Source organism: Podarcis pityusensis (assembly GCF_964106645.2).
Source record: "Podarcis pityusensis genome assembly, chromosome: 2".
Lineage (NCBI taxonomy): Eukaryota > Metazoa > Chordata > Lepidosauria > Squamata > Lacertidae > Podarcis > Podarcis pityusensis.
In genome coordinates, this window is record NC_138029.1 from 36,329,046 (window position 1) to 36,341,357 (window position 12,312).

The 12,312-nt window shown below is 47.7% G+C and overlaps 1 protein-coding gene across 1 annotated transcript in view; it reads right to left on the reverse strand.

The window, feature by feature from the left end:
- Positions 1-11,971, reverse strand: part of QRICH2 (glutamine rich 2) — a 45,262-nt gene extending 33,291 nt beyond the window's left edge. The window contains exons 1-4 of the mRNA XM_080993586.1: positions 10,907-11,971; positions 4,746-4,850; positions 2,597-2,668; positions 1,839-1,952 (exon numbers count right to left, since the gene is read on the reverse strand). Coding sequence (XP_080849712.1) covers positions 1,839-1,952; positions 2,597-2,668; positions 4,746-4,850; positions 10,907-11,656 — 1,041 coding nt within the window. The 5' untranslated portion in view covers positions 11,657-11,971. The remainder of the gene's footprint in view (positions 1-1,838; positions 1,953-2,596; positions 2,669-4,745; positions 4,851-10,906) is intronic.
- Between the last annotated feature and the right edge of the window lie 341 nt (positions 11,972-12,312).

A 12,312-nucleotide genomic window follows, 5' to 3' on the forward strand; every position in this document is an offset into this window, starting at 1 on the left:
TTAATAACTAATAAATTTATTATGGCACAAGCTTTTACGGACTAGAGTTCGCTTCATCAGACTCTTCATGGGGCAAGACGACCTAAGCATTTAACACCAATTATGGCATGACTACACTAGCTACCAATTAGTTTCTGGGCTCAACTCTGATTTTGTTGAGTGCTGATTTTGACCTAATGAAGCCTTATGCAGCTAAGGACTCTAATACTTCTTGGACTGCCTCTTGGCACATGAACCTACCCAGACACAGCAATCATCAGAAAAACTTTGTTGTGTGCCTTCAACAAGAGAGGTGCGGAGGGTGGCAACATGAGAATGGGCCTTATGAGAAGGCTGGCTCCCCATGTGAGGAATGCTCTCCCCACACCTGGTACCATCACTGTCTGCTCCAGGTTCCAGGCTAAAAACATACACAAGATAAATACTGACCTTGACCAGTGGGGGAAAGCATTGTTTGTTGTTCTGCCTCAGGCAGAAAAATGTCTGGTAATGGCCTTGTGCAAACAGCTTTGTGCTTCTAACATAGGACCCTTTCTAAACACTTACCTTCTTTTGGTGGCAGTGGGAGAATAAAGCACCCCTCTTAGTCACACATTCATTTCAGCCATGGGATGCAGTCAAAGGGGAGGGGGTAGAACTAGCATTGTTCAAGGGGATGGGTTGGTTTCAGAGGTTTTAGAAGAGGCATGTGCTCAAGCACTGGAGAGTATAAGCAAAGCCAACCTCCTATGAGGAAAACGGAGATACCCTCTACCTCCCACACTGTCCCCAATTTAAAACCATGTGGATACAGGCTTCACCATGATGCACCAGAAAACGATGACATGGCCACCTTCCAATTGGCAATTACCAACTTCACAGAAAATACCCATATTGGGGTATAATATTTGCTATTTTTCAGCAAGTACGATTAGCTTTCTGAATGCTGTATGGACAAACAGGCTGAGATGATGTCACCAGGATGGATTAGTGATGCCTGCCAGGAAAACAGATAATGTCCAGAAAGACCAATCTTTGAACACTTGTAGCTAGATTAACTTGTGATTTCCATCCTCATGTATCTGCCCATTTTTATGCTTTAAAAGTGGCATTTTTATGTCATGCATTCAGTGCTTCATTTTTTATTTTTTTTTAAAGAGAGATGTTGGGGCTCAAGTCTGTTTGGAAACATCACTTTCTGTTCCAAAAGCTTTCCTTGCACCCCGCCCAACAATATTCCTGATGTGTGAAAATACTCTGCAGTTATTCAGTAGCAAAGGAAATGCACCCTGCATCTGGCTTAAGGGCACTTTCATTTAGCTTTACTTTTTGTATTCTGGGCTTGAAACTGCAGCTGAGCTGCTGGCGGATGCTGTGGCTGAGTCCTGGCAGAACAAATAAAGCCCTGTACAGTAGTATCTTCATCCAGCATCTGCCAAGATAGTGACCAGACAGATGGCAAGCAGTGGAGGTGAATGGAAAGGTCCACAACAATCTATGTGAGCCATACACTAGCTTGTCATCAACTTTGTTGCATGCTTATTAAATACAAAAGGCAGAAAACGAAGCCCCACATTGGGCTGATCAGAGGCCACTGAAAATTAGCACAAAATAAATGTTACCCCCACCCCTGGAACTGGCCATAAGATGATGAAGAAATGTGCTTCATGGTGCACAGACTGTACGTAGAAAACTCTTTTTGTACACAATAATATAGGTCTAAGTGAAGGGGATAAATAGGATGTGAGATTCAACATATAAAGGATGCATGCATTGTCTTGGTATTTTTCATGAAGAAAACGTTCATGTGCAAACCTTTTATCCTCCAATCTTCATTTTGCTACACAAATCATACTCACAGGAGATGGGCTCCTCTTCCCTTTCACAAGGACATCCTCTAGAACGTCCCACCGCACCATATTGTTCATCTCCTCTGGGGAAGGAAACTGGCTCAGCCTCTTCTCTAAGTCTTTCTACAGACAAACAAAAACATTAAAGAGGTCACACTTTATTCCCCATGAATAGTATGGAAGAGGCCATTGCAGCCACCTTCATTTATTCTTCATTAGGAACCCTGGCTGTGGAGAGGTATCAGATGACTAGGATACATATCAGCGAAGAGCTAGTGGGTACATCAAACTATGGGACAACCCTTTTTGGAGAAGTGTCAACAGGGCGAGGATGGGAAGGTGCTGAATGTTGCAACACACACACACACACACACACACACACACATGGGGATTAGCAGGTGCTGCTTGAACTAACCAGTGAGGGTACATCTTCAAGGCAGCTTCTGATGCTATGAATCTGATACATTAGCACAAAGCTGGGAGTACAGAAAATGAACAAATCATGTGCCAGCGAGTGGCTGGGTTCCCCTCGATGGACAAATTGAACACTGTATGCTAGTCTGACACTGCAGATGTGCTGGAACAGGCAGGGTGGGGAAGTAGGCTTGGGACCAGTGTGGATGGAATTTGCCAATGCCTATTGACCATGGCAATCTGATAGGTCACTGAATTTACATCTGGTCCTCTGCAAAACTAGCACACAGCAGGGAGAGGTTGCTATCTGCATGGAGACTGGTGTTCTGTAGAGGAGCTGTGTGGGAACATACCACTTCATTATCCAAACTTATCTGATCACTTAAGCAAGTCTTCAGTCGATCGTCAAATGCATGGGGGTCCAACTGCGAAAGGAAGGAAAAGATAATTTAGGATTTCCCCAGGCTGCTCAGGAATAATGTATGAGTGCAAACATGTTCTAATGTTGTAAAAGGAGCACTGCAAAAGTGAGCTTGTTTTCCCCACACTTTTAGAATACAAGAGGTGAGCACCTGGGGAAAAGCCTTGCAGGGAAAATAAAACTCAAGCACCTTTATGCATGCCCAGTTCACAGCAAATGCATAGCGCAGGGGGCCATTTTCCCTCCCAACAAGCCTTTGGGGACAGGAGCAAACATCACGTTTCCAAGAGAACAAAGAAACAAAAGCACAGCCCAGAAACCTGAATTGCTCTCATGGGATAGCCTCTGGGGATGTATCTGGGTATTCAATATTGCTCAAAAATACACAGTATTAAGCATAGCATCCCAGTGCCTGCTATGAATATGCCAGGTTGAGTTTTGGATTGCCAAGGCTGAGAACGGCTTCTTCCAACACTTCCAGACCTATGGCTAGGCCTGGGGCAAATACAGTGGTGCCTCGCAAGACGAAATTAATTCGTTCCGCAAGTCTCTTCGTCTTGCGAGTTTTTCGTCTTGCGATGCACGGTTTCCCATAGGAATGCATTGAAAATCAATTAATGCGTTCCTAGGGAAACCGCCTTCAGACCAGGTCCGGGGACAGTCTGTTCCCGGACCTCTTCTGAAGGCTGGGGGGGGGGCAAGGGCTTTTCTTCCCACCCCCAGCATTTTAAAAAAACCCGGGACAGCGGAGGACTTCTCCGCTGTCCGGGCGATCTTAAAATGCTGGCGGGTGGCATTTTAAAATCGCCCCGGGACAGCAGAGGACTTCTCCGCTGTCCGGGGTGATTCAAAAGCCCTCCGGGACAGGCAGGCAGGGGGGAGCAAAGACTTTCGCCCCCCGCCCGCCTTCAGAAGGTGTTCCCGCCCCGCCGCCCGGCTTCGGAGCACCGTTCCGAAGCCGGGCGGCGGCGGGAGGTGTTCCCTCCCCCCCGCCCGGCTTCAGAGCACCGTTCCGAAGCCGGGCGGCGGCGGGAGGTGTTCCCTCCCCCCCCGCCCGGCTTCGGAGCACCGTTCCGAAGCCGGGCGGCGGCGGGAGGTCTTCCCTCCCCCCCGCCCGGCTTCGGAGCACCGTTCCGAAGCCGGGCGGCGGCGGCAGGTGTTCCCTCCCCACCGCCCGGCTTCGGAACGGTGCTCCGAAGCCGGGCGGCGGCGGCAGGTGTTCCCTCCCCACCGCCCGGCTTCGGAGCACCGTTCCGAAGCCGGGCGGCGGCGGGAGGTCTTCCCTCCCCACCGCCCGGCTTCGGAGCACCGTTCCGAAGCCGGGCGGCGGCGGGAGGTGTTCCCTCCCCCCCGCCCGGCTTCGGAGCACCGTTCCGAAGCCGGGCGGCGGCGGGAGGTCTTCCCTCCCCCCCGCCCGGCTTCGGAGCACCGTTCCGAAGCCGGGCGGCGGCGGCAGGTGTTCCCTCCCCCCCGCCCGGCTTCGGAGCACCGTTCCGAAGCCGGGCGGCGGCGGCAGGTGTTCCCTCCCCCCCGCCCGGCTTCGGAGCACCGTTCCGAAGCCGGGCGGCGGCGGCAGGTGTTCCCTCCCCCCCGCCCGGCTTCGGAGGAGCCTTCCGAAGCCCGGCGGTGGCGGGAGGAGGTGTCCCCGCCCCGCCGCCAGGCTTCGGAGGAGGTCCGAGGACAGTGGGGAAGACGCGCTGCGCTTCCCCGCTGTCCCTGAGATTTCCCTATGGGCTGTCGTCTTGCGAAGCAAGCCCATAGGGAAATTCGTTTTGCGAAGCGCCTCCAAAACGGAAAACCCTTTCGTCTAGCGGGTTTTCCGTCTTGCGAGGCGTTCGTCTTGCGGGGTACCACTGTAATACACAATGACAATCAGCCCATTTCTTTAACAGTAGGTCTCCCCAAACATATATCAAAATGGGAGCAAAGTTCCACTTTGACAAACACATTGAACATGTGGGTCAGACTGCTGAACCTCTCATCCTCTCAGTGTTGCTTTCCTCCTGTTGGACCCAACAGGAAAAGTGGACCCAACAGGAAAAGTGGTTAAATAGAAGGAAATAAGGCGTGGTCTAGTTTACCAATGCTAAGTGATCCTTGATTTTTTGTACTTCATCCTCTAAATTGGCTGTGGCTGCCTTCATTTTGCCAGCCTCATCTATTACATCCTGCAACAAGGATATGGCCTAGAATACAAAAAGAGATGCAATATCAGTGAAAGGATTGAATGCATGGACTCCTCTAAATATCAGCCTAAATATAATTTCCAACTGACAAGAAGCTACCATGTGTTTCCTAATGTCTCTGAATGCCAAAGACAGAAAACATAGGAAACCTATTTTCAGGTCTTACAGAGCCCATTCCTACTTTACTCTAAGTAGCCTACGCTGGAGAGGAGCTGTTTCCCCAGGATAAACTACATCCAAGAGAGGAAAAGAGGGAACAGAATCAATATAGCCCTCCAAAAGCCCACCACCTACTGCAAGGTGGTAGGATAGAACATATTGAGCAAGGGCAAGGGGGACCTCCAACAATTTTTTAATGCCCAATATGTTTTAACCATTCACTTTTCTGCAGAGGCAACAATATTTTTCTAAACTTCAGTATAAGAAAGTCAACTATCTTCAAGCAGGTACAAACTCTTTATCTTGAAAGTCAGATATTATTGCCTTTGAAAGAGTGCTGATGCACAGGAACACGTTAGGCGTCTAAAATAGGGCTGCCATACATCTGGGATTTAAAAGGCAGAATTGACATCCAGGGGGATTTCTGAAAGGCGGTGCTTTGTTCTGGCAAGTCATTAAAAAAAGATTGCGTTTCTTTGGCATTTTTCTAGAAAAACAACTTTCTGGGGGACCTGCTTCTTACTTTTTGAAATATGGCAACCCTATCTATTGTCAGTATATGAGAACATCGCAGCTGCAAACAGCCAGCTTGTTGACATCACAAGATGTGGCTATCTGTGGGAAAGAATTTCCCAGGAAGTTCACAGGCTTCTCAGAGCTCTGTGAAGAGTGTAATTTGAAACCTTCCGTTTGCGCATGTACAGGAAGTTCTCCAAGGAGCCCAGAAGATGAACCAGTCAGCAGAGAGGATCAGCACCTCATACGCAGGTCTGAGAGAATCACAAAGGGTGTACCCCCCAAGAGGTATTCTCAAGAGTTTGCTAGTTCAGCTGTTGCATGTATTACTATTGTTGACAACAAAAGCCAGGTTAAGGGTATGTCTAAGTCAGAGACAAAGACACAACAGGGAGTTGCTAAGCGTAACACAACATTCCCTAACCAAGGTAATGCAGAAGCACTCATTCCTTGGAAAACAGACAACCAGAGAGTTACATTGGTGAAACCAGTGGCGGGTAGTTCCAAGGGTGGAACTGAAACAACAGGGGATTGTTATATGTATAACAACTGTTTGTTTTCTTCTCTGGATCAAGCTTTGTCCGCAGCTAACGATGATTCATATGGGGGAGGATGTCAGTATATGAGAACATCGCAGCTGCAAACAGCCAGCTTGTTGACATCACAAGATGCGGCTATCTGTGGGAAAGAATTTCCCAGGAAGTTCACAGGCTTCTCAGAGCTCTGTGAAGAGTGTAATTTGAAACCTTCCGTTTGCGCATGTACAGGAAGTTTGTCAGACTTGCTAGAAGAACTGAACTGAAAGGACATGTTTTTCTCTAGTGCTGTAGTCAGAAATAAAAGAATGTAAAAGACATTTCTGACTTGTCTCCTTTCCCTGCTAGGGAAGAAGCAGGAGGGAGGGGGTGTGCATTTACCCACGCTTGGGAAAATGTCGCCTATCAAAATCTCCCTGGTCTGTCTGGATGTCAGCCAGAGGAGGTTACCGGTATGCAAGCTCCAAGGACAGTGAGAGGGGCCAGCCTCTGTGGAGGGGGGGCTTGCGAACCAACATCTATAACACTTGTCAGATCCTATCCCAGCACCTTCAGATTTGCACACAAACACCCTGACTAGATCTGTACTCCAGGATTAACATAGGGGATTGGCATTAGACATCTGACTATACTCTGGAGCCTTCTGGTCCTGACCACTACTGCCCATTCAGCCTTGCTCTCCAAGTGAGTAAAGTAAGGAGAAGGAGCAGTAACTTCCACAAGCTTTCTCTTGTCCCTCTGGGAAGTGGTGCAGATTAGGTCCAGAGGAAGAGACAAGTGAATGGGCAGTGGTAAGCAGGAAGTGGGTGCCGTCAGAGATCTTGCCCAAGCCCTTCCAAAAATAAAACCTAAAACCAGGACAGCTTTCCAGCAGGACTGCTACACTTCCCTTAAACAGCTTATTAGCCTCATAGGGATGATGTGGTGGTTGCGGAATAAAGATACTGGTTTTCTTCAACCCTGCTTCCTCCCTAAATAGTTTACCTGCCTCAAGTTGTATGCGCCTCTTGATTCTGGTGTTATGAAGAGTCAAATTTAGCTATTCCCTATGTACTTCCATGTACATAAGGAAAACAGCATAGCTTTCAGTTGCACCACAGGAGATGCATGGTAATTCTTAGAAAGTTGGTTTGGAGCCAGAAGAAAACCCAGCAGAGCAGTCTTAAGATTCCAGTAGGATTATGTGGATGGGGGGGGGGGGGAATAGTCAGCTAGCTTGCTCACCAGGACATGAACAGAATAAAGGCAACATTCTCAAAGTAAGTTTCTAGTTCTCCTGTTGGCTACAAAAACCAACCAACCATAAAATGTGCTTGCAATATGTGCTGTCATTAATGTCCTTCAAGTTCATTCACACACATGTCCACGGTGAGGAGTTTTTCTGTCTTGGTATTGGTTGTCTTGACTAATCTGATAAGGCCTAGGCAATGAATCATCTACTAAAGGAAATAATCAAGTCTCTGTCTTGCTTTGTTGTGGAAGCCTCCCCAAAAAGGAAACCAGGAAATAGTAGTTCAAATTCACTAAATGATTACATTTCCTACCACCCTCTTCAATGCACTAGACACCAGGAGGTTAGTTGAAAATCAGAACAGCAGCTATCTCACTAAGAATTCAAGTATAGACTTGTCCCAGGCCTTTGCCAGATGCGACTGGACATAACAATTTGCTGCTCATTAACTCATAGGCGGTTTCACACAGAGCTTGCCCCGTCATCACTATCCACTCTGAATCTGGAATACTTATGAGCATATACTTATTGCTATAGCTCCCCTCATAGACTAGTAGAGGCATGTTGTCTGGGGGGACTCTATACTGCAAAATGCTCCTGTTCCTCTTATCTAATGAAACATAGAAATCTGATAAATATTATATACGCTGATTAATTCAATTTAATATACCACTTTTCAGTTGACTCTCACAAAGCAGTTTACATTAAAATCTTAAAACAAGAGGCAGCAATTAAATCTATAGAATAAGCCAGCCAAGATAATCTACAAGAGGGATATTTTTTGAAAACTACATCTCCCCTTCCCACAGGTAGAGAGGTTCTTTGAGTAGCCCTGGGGTGGCGGTTGAGGGAGGGAGAGGTCACCTCAGCTCCAATACTGGGAACTGGGTTGTAGGCAGCTCTCCAGGCCAGTTTGTCTTTAGTCTCTCCTCCCTTCAGGGCAAGATGGTCCTCAGAAGGCCCCATAGTGGTGGATAGTAGAGATGGAAACCACCTCACTCACTCTCAAATGTCTGTATATGAGTGTATGTCTGTGTCCAGAAGGACTGGAATTCATTCCCAGGTGGCGAAAATGGAAAGTGGAGCCTTCAGTGCTCCCAGCAGGAATTGGAGCTCATCACACACAAACATACCACGTCTCCTACCAAAACTGCATTCATATTAATTTGTTATCAACACTATACAGACGATAACCAGACCTAACTAACTGGAAGGCTGCCTGATTTAAAACATCCGGGTGTGCATCAAGAGATGGCTAGAACTAACAGGCCAAAGCCAGGCCAAGACATTTTGTTGCCTGAGGTGAGGGAGAAGATGGTGCTCCCCTTTTCCACATACAAAAGGCCATTCAACTGGCGGCTGAAACTTAATAATAATAATAATAATATAATAAATTTTATTTATATCCCGCCCTCCCCAGCCGAAGCCGGGCTCAGGGCGGCTAACAACACTAAAATAGTGCAACATTATAAAAACATCAAAGAATTAATTAAAATCAAAATTGATGGCAACCATAAACTAAAGTATTGTAAAGATTGCCAAAGGAGGGAGTCAGGCTGCGCCCTGACCAAAGGCCTGGTGGAACAGCTCTGTCTTGCAGGCCCTGCGGAAAGATGTCAAGTCCTGGAGGGCCCTTGTCTCTTGTGACAGAGCGTTCCACCAGGTTGGAGCCGCAGCACTTACTCCAGTGCTGGTTGACAGAGACAGCAGCAGCATCCTGAGAGCAGCAGGTTAGCTTAGGGGGCACAGGGCAGACTGCATGGCAGGACTCGGGGGTGTCGTTACTGCCCCCAACAGCTCCCTCACTCTGCCACAGAGGTGGAAAAGCTCAGGCTCAGGGACCAAATGTGGCCTTCTAGAATTCCCTGTCTGGTCCTCAGGACTCTCTCCTTGCCACACCCTTTCTCCCTAGGCCCCAGCCCTCCCTGCCCCTGCTGTGCTCCTTCCTTGACTGTTTTTGCCTCGCTGGTCCTTGAACTCTGATAATGCCTCTTGCTTGCCTGGATAGAGAGGATAGAGAAGAGTGTGGGAGCATGTGTAGAAACTAGTCTACTGTACAAAGATAGGATTTACATTACAGTGGTACCTTGGGTTAAGAACTTAATTTGTTCTGGAGGTCTGTTCTTAACCTGAAACTGTTCTTAACCTGAAGCACCACTTTAGCTAATGGGGCCTCCCGCTGCAGCTGCGCTGCTGCTGCACGATTTCTCTTCTCATCCTGAAGCAAAGTTCTTAACCCGAGGTAATATTTCTGGGTTAGTGGAGTCTATAACCTGAAGCATATGTAACCTGAAGCGTATGTAACCCGAGGTACCATTGTAATTGTTCCACCAACATTTTGTTCTCGACTGGTCCCACCCACTAGTGGCATGTGGCTCCTGGAAGACTGCCCAGATAGGAATGTGGCCCTCAGGCTGAAAAATATTCCATGTCTCTGCTCTATTTAATGTTATTCCTATGCACGGAATACAGGCAACGGACTCCTGCGCACCCAGCTGGGGTCTCAGCACAAGCCAGAATAAGCCAGCTTCTAAATAGCAAGAGATGAGTCTCTACATGTCCAGCTCACTGGAGCATCTAGAACTAACGGAAACTTAAGGAATGCAAGATATTTCAACTGCTCCTGCAGTTGCCTGTTGCAAAGCTTAGCTCTGCTGGGAGCCAATCCTGGCATAGCATACCTCACAGTTCACAAACTGTGCTGCCTTTGGTTCACCAATTCTAATGCAGGGGAAAATGTTCAGGGCAGAGAGTGGGGGCACACAGTGTTACTGGCATCCATCCAGCTTTCCACTTTAGCCAGTCCCAGTGCTCCTTTGACAGGTAAATCAATGCCTGTCTGGTGTAACTTAGCAAATCCTCTGGATTTCTCAGAACTTTAGCAAATGATTTCTCTGTTGCCAATGACTTTACGAAGCACTACAAGTAACGAAAGCTTTGGCATGAACTGTTTTTGAAATGTATGACCCAACATTTGAATAATCAGTTGCTTGAAAGAGTATTCAAACTCTTAAGTCATAAATGTAAAACAGGAATTACCGGTAATACTAATTCTGGAAATTTGGAGGTGAAGCTTGTATTGACAAGGTACCTAGATGTAAATACCAAGTGCATATTTGATGCATTTTCTTAAGGGCTACTAAATGATTCCATGGGGAAACATTTATTTATGCTTCTGTTCATTATTCCAGGAGGCATCACCTCCAAGGAGGAATACGTGTGAAGCTTCAGGTACTGCAGAGATCTGCACAAAAGATCTAGAATCACGGTGCAGCAGATTATGGTGTTTGCCAACACAACATAACAATGCATTATAGTTCTCTTTGTCTCTTCACTCCAACACAAGTTGACAGTTAAACATCTTTGGGGTGGGGTGGAACTTTCAGAGAGGAATGATTGACAGTTTGCTGTACTGTATCCCTGCAGCGAGCTAGGCCTTTAAAGGAAAAAAAACCAAACCAAAACAATCCTCATGACCATCATGCCTCCTTCAAAAACTAGTCTAAAATTAATATTGTTCGCAATCGTTATAAAGGGCACTCAATTCCAATGTAACCTTTGCATGCCCCTGAAATTTCAACAATCTGGGTGTGTGTTTTTAATCGTTCACATACCTTGTTGATGCCCTCTTCGTTGGCTTCAACTTTCTTCTGCAACTGCATCGCTTGCCATAGATCGGCCACAGAGCCACTCCTGGCTTTATCCATCAAGTCGGTACCAGAAGGCAGCTTCTCTAGGCCAGACATTTGCTGTTCAAACCCTTTGACCCGCTTTCCCAACCCCTGCACTTTCCCCTGGACTCCCTGAACTTGATCTTGCATTCCTTGGACCTGATCTTCCACCCCTTGCACCTGATTTGCCATCCCTTGGAGGTTAGCCTGCAGCGCGAACATTTTATTTTCCAAGTCGTCAAGGCGAGATTCTATGTCTTTGTCTGAAACCCCCTTTTCCTTCCTGGGCCTGCCTTCTTTGCCTTCTTTGCCTTCCTTGCCCTCCAGGCCTTCTTTGCCTTCCTTGCCCTCCAGGCCTTCCTTGCCTTCCTTGCCCTCCAAGCCTTCCTTGCCTTCCTTGCCTGCCCTGCCTGCCCTGCCTTCCCGGCCCTCCTTGCCTGCCCTGCCATCCTTGCCCTTCAGTAACTCTTCATCGGACAGTATCTCCCCAACCCCCGTCTCAATAGCCTCCGGCATGTCTGGCTTGGATGGCGGGCCCCGATCCACTTTGACCTCCGCCATGGCATCCTGGATTTTGAGATACCTGAGGATGGCATGGAGGAGGGTGTGGAGGGCATTGAAATTGACATGGCCAACCTCTGGAGTCCCTATGGAGATGTCCGCCAACTCGTACAAGGTGACTTTCAGAGACATGTCTGCACCCCTTTCGACCCACCCTTCACTTTGCGACAACTGCCAGCTGCCTTATTTAAGAAAAATAAAATAAAATCTTCTTTTAAGAAATAACAAAAAAAACAACAAAAAAAACCGGTCCCAATCTTTTATTAACCCCTATGAAAATATAACGCAGGGATGGGAAGGCAGTTCAATAAATAAAAGCTCTTCCCTTTTTTTAAAAACAAGGAATATCTGTCTGGAGTATATATATATATATATTTAAGCCCAATTTATTGTAAGCCCATTCCTAAAAGTGAGCAGGCTGGCGCCATAAAGGGATGAGCAGCGCCTCTATCTCGCTTTATCTTTTTGCTCTTTTTGCCTATCCTTTTCCCACCCGCCCCCCTCAAAACGACCACCCCTATTTAAAGGGCTTTTTCAAAGCTCCCCTCAGCCTAAGCAGCACCCGCCCCCAGCGCAGCTCGCAGCTCGGGCGAGCGACAGACTGACGAGCAGCTCCCCGCCGAAGCTCGGAAGAAAAGCCGCCTCCGCCGCGGACAATCCGGCCCCGTTCGAATCCTTGCGTTCCATTGGTTGCCTCACAAACCTTCTCGTTCCGGGATTGGCTTCGAGAACTGCTCACGTGCTTTTGTTTATCTCGCCGGCTGCCGGCTGATTGCGAGCCGGCGTTT